The sequence below is a fragment of the Juglans regia genome, chromosome 12 (assembly GCF_001411555.2).
Source record: "Juglans regia cultivar Chandler chromosome 12, Walnut 2.0, whole genome shotgun sequence".
Lineage (NCBI taxonomy): Eukaryota > Viridiplantae > Streptophyta > Magnoliopsida > Fagales > Juglandaceae > Juglans > Juglans regia.
This window is the reverse complement of record NC_049912.1, coordinates 23952598-23967041: the sequence shown is the minus strand read 5'-3', so window position 1 is coordinate 23967041 and position 14444 is coordinate 23952598. Positions and strand designations below refer to the sequence as shown.

The window sequence follows — 14444 nt, the reverse complement described above, 5'->3', positions numbered from 1 at the left end:
TTCTAAAATTAGATAATTAATATGTTGCATTAATTAATATGATAAATAATGTTACCTCTATTAAGTGCTATGGAATTAAAATAAAAGAAAATGTGACATATAGCATATACTTCAAGGGTATAAAGTTGTGGGGGAATTTGCTTGGCGCCTGCGGTCGTTAAATACGGAGCCAGCCCCTCCTACTTCCTTCGCTCCACACACAGCTCCAAGTCCTCTGTTTCCTCTCTTTCTCTCGCGTTCTACAGGACATTCTCTTTGGTATTGCTCGACGTACGCCATTTTCTTTCTCGCATTGCATTTAACACGTGTTGTTGTACGTGAAAAAGCAAGGCACTGGAGAAATCTCTGTACTCTTCTCGCTAGTACAGTAAAGGCAAAAGGTAATTGTTTGTTTGCTTAAGGATTTCGAATGAATTTTTCGTCTTCATTTTTTTCCAAGAATGAAATGCAGATGAATATTGTTGTTGGATTTTAGCTCTCCAAACTCGGTTTCTGTACTGGGTTACGGATTGTGCACATTTTTAAGATAGATTCACTCAACAATATCAGTCCTGAATTTTTCTAGATAGAGTGTTCCACTTGTGCTTGTTATTTTGATTATGAAGCACTAGGAGAGACTTCGACGCCGGGAAAATTTGAAACTCGGACTTCAAAATTCTCGGGATTTTTTTTCTCCTGTTCTGTTTCTTTTTAGTTTTTACCGATCCTATAATACCTTTACGTAAAGTTTTCTAAAATTCAACTAAAAATAAAAGAAGGAAAGTTCCGGAAATCAAGAATTCGTTGAGGTGCCGGAAAATCAAAAGTTTCTATTTTTTTTGGATAGAATCATGTAATTTTTCGAGAAAACTCGACGTCTTTATTATTATTATTATTATTAATCTCGGTACGTGTTTAATCATTTTCTTTTCGAGAGTTTCCGGGATTTTTCATTCTGTCTCTTATTCTCCTTATTCTCTGTTTGGATGGTGAGAAATTTAAGAAAGAGAAAGCTCTCCCTCCCAGACATCTTCACAGCCTCTTTGGTTTCATTTTAGCTGAATATCTGAACTATCTTTAGCAAAGCATAATTATTCTCAGGTCAGGACGCTTTATTAATAATTTCACTTTTCTCTACAAATTTTCATGTAATTTTGCTCAAATTGCTATTTTTTGGTCGCCTAAATGATTTCTGGCTTTACCAAACTTTTGTGTCTTCTGGTATGAGTTTACTATATGGTATCTGTTTGCAGCTTTTCCTGCTTAGGTAGACCTTCCATTTTCCGTCGCATTTCCTTTCCATCCATCCTTTTCTTCTACATCTTTCTGTAGTAACATATAATTTGTAACGTTTACCTTATTTATGCTTTTGTCGAATTCTGCTACGAATTAAGGGCGCTATAAATTATGTAGCTATACTTTCAGAAGCAGCAAAGTGAACGGTTTGATGCCAACAAGACCATTTAAAATACTTATTAGAAAAAAAAAAAAAAAAAAAAATGAAGCAAGAAAAAACTTTACGTTAATCGTCGCGTTCCCTGATTTCAGCTACAACTAATACACATGTTAGATTAGTAATTGTGATATCACTTTATAGACTTGTGCACTTCCTATGCTCTTTATCCATTTCTCGCCTTTTTTTGAGATGTCATTGCTTGTTTCTTTCTTAGTCATGTGCGGCCCTCAAGTTTGAAACCCATCTGCTTCCCCATATCAGTATATGCAGCTGTGGAAAATTTTGGCTTCTCCTTTTATCGTCTTCTTAACTAACCTGCTGTTTTCTGTTTGTTTCACCGCCACAGCTCATAAGTCTGATAGTTTCCACTGAACGAGTCTGATTCACCACCCGACTTTTCTGTGTTGCATGTCAATGCTTATGTCATAAATGTGTCACATATTGATATTTTACTTTAATAATCTGTTGCAGATTTCAGGATACTAGAGTTAAGGCATTTTAAGACGGTGCAAGAGCTTGTGTGACTGAGAAGGCCTAGTCATGGCTAAGGAACTGCAAGTGCTTAATGCCCTTGATGTTGCTAAAACACAATGGTACCATTTCACAGCAATTGTGATCGCTGGCATGGGCTTTTTCACTGACGCATATGATCTCTTTTGCATCTCTCTGGTGACCAAACTGTTGGGCCGCTTGTACTATTACGAGGAAGGCTCTCCTAATCCTGGCTCTCTGCCTTCAAATGTCTCGGCTGCTGTAAATAGCGTTGCCCTCTGCGGAACCCTTGCAGGGCAACTCTTCTTTGGCTGGCTCGGTGACAAAATGGGCCGCAAACGTGTATATGGCATGACCCTCATGCTCATGGTCATTTGCTCAATTGCCTGTGGCCTTTCCTTTGGAAAAAATCCCGAAGCTGTTATGGCTACACTGTGCTTCTTCAGGTTCTGGCTTGGCTTTGGGATTGGCGGTGACTACCCGCTTTCTGCCACTATCATGTCTGAGTATGCCAACAAGAAGACCCGGGGAGCCTTCATTGCTGCAGTGTTTGCAATGCAAGGTTTTGGAATTCTAGCCGGTGGGATGGCTGCTATTATAGTTTCAGCAGCTTTCAAGGCCAAATACCCTGCCCAGGCTTATAAATTTGATAATATTGGCTCCACTCCTCCAGAAGCTGATTATGTCTGGCGAATAATTGTAATGTTTGGAGCAATCCCAGCTGCACTTACATATTACTGGCGCATGAAAATGCCTGAAACTGCTCGTTACACTGCCTTGGTTGCGAAGAATGCCAAACAGGCAGCTGCAGATATGTCCAAAGTTCTGCAGGTTGAATTGGAGGCTGAACAGGAGAAAATTGATGACACAGAACGAGGAAATGATTTTGGTTTGTTCTCTGCAGAGTTTGTTTCCAGACATGGGCTTCATTTGGTTGGAACCACGACTACTTGGTTCTTGTTAGATATTGCCTTCTACAGCCAGAATCTGTTTCAGAAGGATATTTTCACTGCCATTAACTGGATTCCCAAAGCAAAAGAAATGAGTGCTCTAGAGGAGGTTTTCCGAATTGGACGGGCACAAACTCTTATAGCTCTCTGCAGCACTGTGCCAGGGTATTGGTTTACTGTGGCATTCATTGATAAGATCGGGAGGTTTGCTATTCAATTGATGGGATTTTTCTTCATGACTGTGTTTATGTTTGCCTTGGCCCTTCCTTATCATCACTGGACCTTAGAAGCCAACCGAATTGGTTTCGTTGTAATGTACGCCCTCACGTTTTTCTTTGCAAATTTTGGTCCAAATGCCACCACATTCGTTGTGCCAGCAGAGATTTTCCCAGCAAGGCTAAGGTCAACATGTCACGGTATATCAGCTGCAGCGGGAAAGGCTGGGGCAATAGTTGGGGCATTTGGATTTCTGTATGCAGAAAAGGGTTTTGGGGTGAGAAATACGCTTCTTACGCTTGGTGTAGTCAACTTCCTTGGGATTGTCTTTACTTTCTTGGTGCCTGAATCAAAAGGAAGATCATTGGAGGAAATGTCTGGTGAAGCTGATGAAGAACATGAAGCCTCTCCAGAAGTCAAGGCAGCAGGCTAGTTATGACCTTAGAACTGTCTAATATGCTCTTTACATATAGCCTAAACATGGAATAAGCTCTTTTCCACGTTGGTTGCTTTTCTACATGTCCTATTTCCCATTTATGCCCTGTCTTCTCTGCAACCAACACTAGTTCATGTAATAAAACATCCCTTGCTGATTGTCGTGCGAAAGTAAAATAATACCTCGTTGGACTGTGAGTAGTGACTGCCTGAAGTTGGTGTTTCTAACTTGAAATCCCTAGTCCAAAATTTATAAATTCGTTTCTGTTGCCAAGAAGATGGATAAATAGAAAATAACATTTCGGTGCGGTTTGAATAGTGAGTTGAGATGAGATGAGATGAGATGAAAGTTAAAAGTTAAATAAAATATTGATAGAATATTATTATTGTTTTGGGAATTGAAAAAATTGAATTGTTTATTATATTTTGTGTAGAAATTTAAAAAAGTTGTAATAATGAAATGAGATAAAACACTTTCACTATCTAAACGGGACAAAATCTTATAATGTTAGGTGTAACCAATTCACTATAGACGCTTAAGAAATTCCACTTAAATTGGGCCTTCTTTGAAAACAGTTGAATCTAGAGGCTGGTCATGAATTAATTTAATTTTAGGGAAGAAGTGTTTAGTTTTACATTATTTCTTTTACAGGGTATGCAAATTTTGACAAGGACTGAGTTTGCCACTCTGTAGGTTCACTTATCGTAGTACCCCAATTTAAGAACCAAACCATTTCATGACATTCTAAACGCACATGAATTTCACAACCAAATCCTAATTAGTAAGAAAAATTTTATACATAAACATCAAACTCCTGCACACTATTTAAAAATATATAAATTTATTCTTTTATTCTCATATTTATTCTTTTATTCTCATATTTTATATATTTCATGAAACAAGAAGATAAAATAATAAAATCACATATTTTTTAACTGGTGTGCAGAGTAGACCTTCTCCAAGTGAATGTTAATGAACAATTAATTATCAGAACCTCTCACACTTCCTCTCACAATTTTTTATTTTTTTTTGTAGGCCACTTCCTCTCACACTTGTTGATTACCTTATAGCCCTTCAGTGTCTTTTTCTCTCTAATTCTTTTGTAGGCAGCACCAAAAAAAAAAAAAAAAAATCCGGTTTGAGTTCTATATAAAAACCAAACATAGTAATTACAAAAGCATCTCCTAATCTTACAATGTCGTTTTCTGATACGCATGCATATGCGAACGTTCGTTCCATTCGGAGTCGCTTGGTTGCTTGAAGTTAAAATTGCAAGGGACCCATGATGGATTGAAGTGGCAGGCTACCACCTGTAAAGCTGCGATAATAGTGATCTGTCTCTAATAGTTCCGACTATGCAAAGACAAGTGCTTTGAATATATCGCTAGCAGCCAAAAAAAATATTGATATCAATAAACCTATTATAATGTGGGATATGCACGTAGGGTTAAATTAAGGATACATTAATACATGAGTGGCCTACGATCAGGACGGATCCTTCTGGTTATCCAAGGGATTCAAAGATGAAACCAAGGATGTGAAAAATAATAATGGTACTTACAGTCGTGGAGTGCGTAAACGTCCTATAATCGTTTTAAAAAAAACTAGTAGGGTCTATTATTAAAAAATTAAAATTTTTTTTCATGTGGATTCTATATTTATTCATTTTTTTTAAAGTGATTGTGCGACATTTGTACACTCACGACTTACAATTATCACTTTTCTCGTATAAAAATTCCAAGTAAAACCATACTCTTTCTTCTTCTTCTTCTTTTAATTTTTTTTTTAAGTGCAACTCGACTTCAATGGATAATGATACACGTAAAAAAAAATTTATAATTATGTTTGAAATGGAAAGCATTAATGTAAAACTTGAAATCTAAATATATAAAAATTAAAAAAAAAAAAGCATTTATTATGAAGTAGGGATAAATATCAAGTACTCTTTGAGAAATTGTTTTCACCTTATAATTTTGTTTTTCTGTGCATATGAATCCAGAATTGCTTATCCACCAAACAGTATAAGAATAAATATTTGTCCTCACTTAATAGATCTCCTTTTAATTTAGCAATTGGGAGTACAAAAAGTGGAAGAGTGTAGGGTCATTAATATTATAACATCCATGTATCATGAAATGTAGGTACGTAAAGTGGGGAATGCAATGATCTAGGGGAGATTTGATGTGTAGATGTTCCCCACACCATCTCATACTTGGGACTGGTGGTGGTGTCAACTGGCTCAAGTACTACTGTCATTGCCACAATCAATCATGCATGTGTACCTAACTTGCTTGCTAGTCATATATATATATATATATATATATATCAGATTAGCCCATAGTATCATGTATGATATATATAATAAGCACTAATTTATAACATGACTATGCCTTATATTTTGTTAAATTTAAATCATCCTCAAATATCCACGAAAATAAATTAAACTCAAGCATGCAGCATAACTATATTGGATATAATAATTGAGTCAAGGAAATGAGAGAACATGGGCCATGACGCCACTCGATCGCAAGTCTCCATCATTAAACCGTCCAGCCAGAGAATATTCTCTCTCTCTCTCTCTCTCTCTCTCTCCTGCAAGCAGCAAGCAGCTCTGAAATCTCTTTCAATCCATGCAGAATGTATCGACAAAGTTAAGGAAGATCATTAATTATATCAATTAGTGACCTTTAAATATATACATATTTGGTGACAAATGCCAATCAAAGGTCACTTGGCTTCAGAATATATATGCTTCGATCAGCTTGCTGGCTCGTGTGACCAGTAGCACACTGTTTTGGGCATGATTCTGGAATAAGTTCATTTATATAATTAATTAATTTAGATGCATGGATCGATGGAAGCCCGGCCACTTTCTGACGCCGAATAGAATAACGATTATTCTTTAAGTTAATTTTAATAGATAATTCACAGAAAAAAAAAATAAAAGAATCGTCTAAAAATACAAAAAAAATGTCTCTGATGTTCAATTCAAATTATCAATATTCAATGATCATCAAATCAACCTACAAGTCGGACTGTAATAGATAAAAATCGACTGTATTGAAATTTTATCAAAAATAGCAAAATTTCAATAATCATGCCAAAATTAAATACGTAATAAAAGAATTAATCTGTCAAAAATCTGGTCCAAATCAAGTTCAGAATCACTTCCAAAACAGTAAATGAAATATTACCATAAAATGTACTAAATAACTAAAAATAGGAAATTGGAGGGGGAAACAGTTGAATTTGGCTTCGAAAATGATGCACACCGAGTGTAGCTAGTGCCCACGACATGCGCGTCGAAAATAGCTTTTCAAATTGGGGTCATATGCACGATTCTGATACCCTTAATTAAAGTTATGGTCAAAATATCGAAACGTGCCAAAAACTACCACAATCAAGAAAAAATCACGATTTTCTGCCCTCTTTGCTCTAATCTGTCACCTCTAGTTATCTCAACGCAATCAACATACAATCTGACAACTCAGCATTATCTGACTCAGATCTTCCTAGTGCAACACTTTTCTTCCTTCCCCAGCAGGCAACAACACTTAGGAGAAAGACGATCTGGATTCCATCATGTGTGGCATGCAGTCCTTGTGTTGGAACAAACTCCAAATCCAAGATCAAGTACCAAATATATATATATAGATATATATAATAAATACATTTGGCATATAATCGAAGACGAATTGCCACCCTAATTCCGTGGTAGCCCTAAGCCCAAGGCAATTTTCACGTAGGCAGCAAAAAAAGATATTATAAAACACTAAAAAATGCTGCGCTTTACGAGGCCAATATGGTAGAAATAATAGGATCAAATTTTGGATAAACAAAGAGGATGTTGATTAAAAAAAAACACAAATCTCAGGGCTAATCCTCAAACAATATTAACTGGAAACTCCGAAACTTTCGTTATAATAAATAAAAACTCAGAAAAAGATATCCGTACATTTTCCCTCCCAATATTACATGTAAACTATGTAAAAGAGAAGTATTATAGTGAAAAAATATTTTATAAAAATAAATTTATAAATTAACCTTTATAATAAAAATAATTTAATAATATAAATCTAATTTTACATACGATAAACTTCTCTATTTTCCTAAAGCATTTTTCATAAAAAAAAAAATATATCATATATTTGCTTGATCTTTTCCGTTTACATTAATGGATGATCTCTTCTTTTTGAATTCCGATCAACCACTCCCTCCACCTGCACTGATTATCCATGGGTGTCCTGTACAAACAAATCCAAGCACCTTGATCATGAATTCATACTAATAATGTTGCTTCAAGTTCTTGGTACGAAAACTAATTAAAACTCAATTTGTTTGGCTGCTACTAGGAAGAATGTATAGAAGGAAACTTTCTATGAAACCAAACATAGCTTACAACAAAGAAACAAATGGCACTTACTCAGAACTTGCTCCGCCGATAATCTTCTAGAAACGTCCTTGCAGAGCATCCTTCTGATCAAGTCCTTTGCCGACGGAGACACTGACTGGAAAAACATAGTTGGAAACCTGAGATTGGCCCTCCGCACGGAGTCGAAGATCTCCACCGCGGAGTCACCATAAAACGGAGGGAACCCCGCTAGCATTACGTACAAGACGACGCCGGCGCTCCAGACGTCGACCTTCTCACAATAATCCGCCCCGGACAAGACCTCGGGGGCCACGTAGTAGGGCGAGCCAACAACCCCACTCATGAGCTCGCCGTCCTTGAAAGTCTCCGCGGACCCGAAGTCGGCGATTTTGAGGCGACCGTTGCATACTTCGAAGAGGACATTTTCGGGCTTGATGTCGCGGTGGGCCACGCCAAGGCTGTGACAGTGGGCAATGGCCTGGACGAGCTGGGACATGAGGATGGCAGACTCGGGCTCGGGAATGAAACGGCGGCTGACGATGCGGCTGTAGAGATCTTCGGGTGAGCAGAGGTCGAGGACCAGGTGGAGATGGAAGTCGTCCTCGTAGTGGTTGTGGAGGTTGATGACGTGCGGGTGTTGGGAAAGGAGGTGGAGGACCTTGGGCTCGGCGATGAGGGACTGGGAGTCGAGCAAGTCACCGGTGGTGAGCCGCTTGTCGATCGACTTGACGGCGTAGTGGGAACCAGTTTCCGGCGAGATGCAACGGGAAACGACGCCGAAGCGCCCCCGGCCGATCTCCTCACAAAGCTGGTAGTGACGGTTGAGAGCCTCAGTCATTAGTTTGGAATATTGGGGAGTTGGGTTGGTTTTATCATTTCTCGTACGTAAATAGTATGAAAGTGAGAGAGTACCGTCGTGACTTTGAGGGTTGTAAAAGAAAAGATTTCCGGAATGTTTTTGGGGGAATATTCGTGGACCTCAATGGTGAATCAAACGGATGATGGGCACGTGGGTGAATAGACGGCTGGATATCGATATTGCTGAAGTGTTTGAGTTTGAGTAGGAATTCAACGTTGACTCCGTACCGTAAGAGGTTGGGGGTTAGGGAGGAGAATTGGAAGGAGATCAAAGTTGATCGTATCGGGTTAAGGAGTTCATGAAAAGCAAAAGAGGAATTTTCCAAACCTTTTCCTAGTAGTAGTAACTGACTAATTACCGTACACCCAACGAACTAATTAACACTCGTCTAGTCTTACGTCTCTCACCAACATGAAAACTCATGATGTACTTCATTTCATTTAATGATGTTTTAAACGGGGGTTACATAAAGAGTAATTACGATTGGAATTAGTTTGGCACTCCTTAAAAATAGTGAGATAAATTATTAAACAAATAATTTTTTATATCATGAATTCTGAATATTTCTTTTTTTAAATACTTTGATTTACATATTATAGAATTGTAAATATAATTTCTTTTAAATATAACACAATTATATCTTTTTAAGTTGTTGGCTATAATATTAATAGAGTAGTGTTAGCTGCTGCCCAGCAATTATCGCTGGGCGTGCCGTGCCGTCTAGTACAAATTTATCTTTTTTTAATATATTTAAATATTTTTAAAAAATAAAAAAATATATTAATACAACAATAATAGTCACTTTCTTAATTATTAAGTAAAAAAATAAAAAAAATACATGAACGATCAAAATAAATGAATAAATTTAGGCAACATACTAGCATTTCTCATATTAATATGTGATATAACTAAGCTGTAATGTCAAAACGAAAACATGATCTACAACCTTTTGTTCTGATAAAAGAGGAGGATAAAATTATAAGATTCGAAAATGATAAATTTAATTACAATCTCTGAATTAATAATCATTAATAAATATTTAGTAATGTTAGTCTTTACCTTATAGTTTATCATTTCCAGTTACATTTGTTGATGTAACAAATTTTAAGTAACTTTTTATATTAGTCACTTAAAATATGTAAAATAACAGTGTGACTAGTGATGAAAAAATTTAGGATGAAGAAGAGCATTTCATTAATTAATGTTATAAGATTCAACCTAATAATTTTATTTTATTTTTTCAAATTTCACTTTAAAATTCGGCTGGATCGAAATTTGAGCATATAAATATTCTTTAATTTGAGCTGATTGCGGGGACGTAATTATTGAATTATTGAAAAAGACTTTAAACGAACAAAACCAAAGCAGAACGTAGATCAGTCGGACATAAACATGTGCAAGAGGAAAATAATTAAGTTGGTTAATTAGGATATGAATATTGTAATTATCATAAAAACATATGCATCGATCATTCCACGTACGTAAACGTCGTGATGCAAAATATGTTAGTTACTATCTTTTCTTGAACCCTGTTCCATGTCAATCTGTTCTTGCAACGGCTGCTCCAAGCTGACAGAAGATTCGTGCTCTGGTAAAGACTTGCATTCTGACGAAAAACACAACTGAGGAACACAAAACGAGTCTCTGCTTGTGGTCTGCTTCTTAACCTGCGAGGATTCAGCTGTAGAGCATATATCCTCATCTCTTCTTGAGGTCTCAGCTCCATTTTTAAGCTTAGGTAAATTATCTCCTTGTGGCTTTTCCTCTACCATATGCTGTGATCTCTTCCTATTGAGTGGATGATTCTCAGAATTCTGAATTTTTGGCACCTTCTGGTCGTCTGATGAAATGTTAGGACGTGGAGCATTTATCTTCAAGGCAGTTGCTGAAATGGCCAAATTTTCAGTACCCTGGGCCTGATCAGAATTATCAACTACAACTTCATTTGTGCAATTAGTGTTGGAGGCCCTAGCAGCTGCTTCTGTTTCCCACATCTTGAATATAGCTTCAGTCAAACGTTCTCTAGCTAAATCTAACTCAATTATTGGTTTTGGGTAGTTCAGTCCCATCTCTACTCCTGAGGCTTTCAGTACAGAAAAGGGTGCATCCCAAGGATGATGAATCCACTCAGTTGGCATCCGTGCTAGCTCGGGCAGCCAATGTCTCACATATTCACCCTCTGGATCAAATTTTGAGCCTTGAACCTGACTCCAAAAAGTTATATTGTTGGAAAAAAAATCACATTTTCGTCCTGGATCAAAGTTTGAGCATTTAATCTGAATCCAGAAAGAAAAGACAGAAGTCCCAAAAAAATGAGGTGCAAACAGGCTGGAAGGGGAAGTCGAAGAAATTAAAACTCACAGAATTTACAACTCACACAAGACAGCACTCAAATGCAAGAAGACATCACACTTTGCCACAAAATTACAGGACATGGCCACATGATGGAGATTAAAGAAATGAAATCTTTTGTTTGGTCTTGAAATTCAGTCCAATTGCTTGTTATAAATTCAATTTCAAATGCTCTTGTAATCAAAGGAAGCCAAACATACCTCTGGACTGTCCAGTCGCTCAAGTTCATGGCCATCTGGTAAGCTACCTGAGACATACTGCCAACCAAGGATATCACTTTCTAAGTCTGCATCCAAGAGTGTGTCCCAGAAATACTTCATCCCCCATTTCCATGGAAGAAGTAGAACTTTCACTGCAAAGCTTGAAACAATCACTCTTTCTCGATTGTGTATCCACCCAGTTGCCCAAAGTTCTCTCATTCCTGCATCAACTAATGGGTAGCCAGTCCTACCCTGTCTCCAAGCCTTAAAATAGGTTTGGTCAGCATGCCAAGGGAAAAATTTTAAGTTGCTCAGTATTGATTTCTCATGAGTGAAGGGAAAGTTAAAACAAAGATAACGGGAGTATTCTCTAAGTCCGATGGCCTTGAGGAAAAGAGCCACACTATCTTCCCCCAAAGAGTTCCCTTCTTTTGTCCACAATACATGTTTCCTCCGCACATATTGGAAAACTTTCCGTACGCTTAGTTCTCCATAATGAAGATATGGGGATAAAAGTGATGTCGAGTGTCCCCCAACCTTTAGCCTATTCTTAGAATAGTCGAGCAGATGCAGCTCAACAAATTCAGTCAGAGCCTTTTCAGCATTACTCCATCCCGGAAACCATACTCTTCCTAGCAAGGCATTGCTAGATTTTTCTGATTCGTCTTCAAGACCCAATTCCTCTATTGAAAAATTTGTAACAGTTCCTGTTGTCGATACAGAAACAGCATTTCTCAGATGATCACTCCCAATATTTTTTCATTCTTTCTTTATTCTATACACATTGACACAGAAATAATATGTTGAGAGATTAGAATCTGAGCTGAAACTCATGAAAATTTTTCTGCTAAAGGAAGTTATCGAAACGGCAGCACGACTACCTTTTTAGCTTTACATCACTGGAAAATCGTAATATGTTAACCTTTGAAGTTGACAGTTTGTTGCACTATCACGGAAGTACCGAGCTAAAAGAGGTTCTGCTAAATTAACGTACCTGCAGCTGGTACTAATTTCCATGGAGGAAGAAGTAAAACGGGTTGCATTTGGAAGTGCAAGCACTTGTTCCAATATGCCTCAAAGGTTGTAAAAGCTTGTCCACTTTCATCAAGTACTTCCCACGGCTCATACAACAAGTCTCCATTATAGCTTTGCACAGAAATGCCTAGCTCCATTAGTTTTTCTTTGATGTTGTTATCTCGAACAAGTGACACAGGATCTGGGATTAAATAAAAAGAAAATTACAGCTCTTCAGATGTACAAGAGGGCACTAGAGTTTTACAAGTTGTTTCCCTCTCACTCATAGACTTGTACTTTCTTTTTCTTTGAACACCATATTCTGGATTGGTGCTGATAATCATGCCAACATCAGCTATAAACTAAAAAACCAACAGCTATAATCATTTGAAGATCTATACGTGATGCATTTTGCTATTGAATAACGCAGCATTCACGTACAATGGTTATATTATCAAAGTGTATATCAGTGGAGTCATCTACATTGAAGAAGGAAACCAGAACATACCATAAAGATGGCTGAATACTACTTTTGTTGCGCCGACAGCTTCAATGCACTCCAAGAGACTGGCAAGAATACTGTCGGTTTTTATCAGCATAAGTTCCGCCCCAAGGGACTTCAGGGACTGTTTTAAGTGGACTAGAGACTGCTTCAGCCACCACCTTGAAACTCGACCTGGATAAAACTGTCCTTCCTCTTTAGGGCACCATATATAGACAGGAAAAATAGAACCATCCTTAGCAGCTGCAGCTAAGGCAGGATTGTCCTCTATTCTGAGGTCCCTCCTAAACCAAACAACGGTCTTGATGCTACCCCCCATATTAGACGATCGAATACGATTCTCCAGGATAAAGTTCTAAATTTCAAAGCGATTACAGTATTTTCTCTTCACCTGTACCTCAGTACAGCAAACTATTGGCAGTGAATTTGATACGTTGTTACAAACCTGTTATTGCACCTTGGTCGAGTATCCATGATTGTACTCTTCAACTGGAACTCTGTATTGAAAACGTTAGGTTGTTATAGATCTGAGAGAAACTAGAATTTTCCTCAGTAATACATACCAAAGAAAATTATCCACAATTACCAACTAGAGTGAAAACAGACTATAAAAGGCAATAAAAAGAACTGGCGCGCAGAAGATAATGGATACAAAGGAACGAACTGCAGCCACTTCTATTTTGATCAATTATTTGACGGATACTATATACCCAGTAAGCCACAAGTCTAGCAACCAAAAGCAACGATAAAATCCCCAAAAGTAGGCGTCAATTGCTTTATGTTTGTTGTATGTATTTCACAAACCCTGAACTGTATAATGCACTGTGGCGTTTATGGTGGAACAAGGTGAATCGGAGATCAAAGGTCTTTTTGTGAGTGTCTCACGGATTTGGTGTGAAATAACGTGGGGCAGAATAAGATCGATAGAGGACGATGGTGCTGTCGGCTGTCGGCTGTCGTGTAGTACTCTTGTTGTCTCATACCTCTGCCAAACACGACTCCCAAATCCCACCGTAGAGAATCTTGAAAGCAATGCTGCGTGTAGTAAGCAACGCCCGACAGTAAACTGATACCTGAAAGGGTTTGGAAGGGACAAAAAAAAAAAAAAAGAAAGAAAACAAAAGTAGATTCTCTCATACTAGGGGGCCAGGGGCAAGTTTGTCTTCCTTGCCACTAAGGTTTGACCTGAACCCGCAAATGCCCTGACATACATCATGGTTTCATGGTTTGGTACCACGTTTCTGGATGATTTCTGGCAAATGATTTGGACCAGCCCTTGAATCTTTCAAATCTCCTTATCGTTTAGAATAAATGAGATCAATATTTCTTCTACACAATCAAGTGACGCAACAGTATTATTTAATTGAAACCATCTTTGAATATACGACTTCTTTTTCCCTTTTTTTATCTTTCTTTTCTTTTTTTACTTTTTTTTTTTTTTAATTTTGTTCTTGAACTGCCATGAGTCATGACACCGACAACTTAATTTTCACGCATGGTATCCTCGTGAAATGAATTAAAGCAAGGAAAATTTATCAATAGGTCGGATTAGTTAGTGATGTGACAGCCACAAATTGAAAATTTGAATTACCAAGACATATTACTTTAATCAACTT

The 14444-nt window shown here is 37.5% G+C and overlaps 3 protein-coding genes across 4 annotated transcripts; 1 reads left to right on the top strand and 2 right to left on the bottom strand.

Annotated features, from left to right (window-relative positions):
* Positions 1-201: 201 nt before the first annotated feature.
* LOC108981513 (low affinity inorganic phosphate transporter 1-like) lies at positions 202-3751 on the top strand. The gene is made up of 2 exons (XM_018952713.2): positions 202-380; positions 1907-3751. Exon 2 carries the CDS (start codon positions 1976-1978, stop codon positions 3524-3526), a length of 1551 nt encoding a protein of 516 aa, XP_018808258.1. The 5' UTR covers positions 202-380; positions 1907-1975; the 3' UTR covers positions 3527-3751.
* Positions 3752-7732: 3981 nt separating this feature from the next.
* Positions 7733-8739, bottom strand: LOC108980748 (phosphoenolpyruvate carboxylase kinase 1-like). Its single transcript, XM_018951752.2, has 2 exons — positions 7953-8739; positions 7733-7773 (listed from the first exon to the last, which is right to left on the bottom strand). Exons 1-2 carry the CDS (start codon positions 8737-8739, stop codon positions 7733-7735), a joined length of 828 nt encoding a protein of 275 aa, XP_018807297.1.
* Positions 8740-10091: 1352 nt separating this feature from the next.
* On the bottom strand, positions 10092-13891 carry LOC108981497 (cryptochrome-1-like). 2 transcript variants are annotated; one of them, XM_035683299.1, is made up of 5 exons: positions 13633-13891; positions 12835-13325; positions 12307-12528; positions 11313-12019; positions 10092-10964 (listed from the first exon to the last, which is right to left on the bottom strand). In XM_035683299.1, exons 2-5 carry the CDS (start codon positions 13145-13147, stop codon positions 10266-10268), a joined length of 1941 nt encoding a protein of 646 aa, XP_035539192.1. In that variant the 5' UTR covers positions 13148-13325; positions 13633-13891; the 3' UTR covers positions 10092-10265. The 2 variants fall into 2 exon arrangements, with proteins under 2 accessions (XP_035539192.1, XP_035539193.1); XM_035683300.1 differs by having other exon boundaries at positions 13714-13891.
* Between the last annotated feature and the right edge of the window lie 553 nt (positions 13892-14444).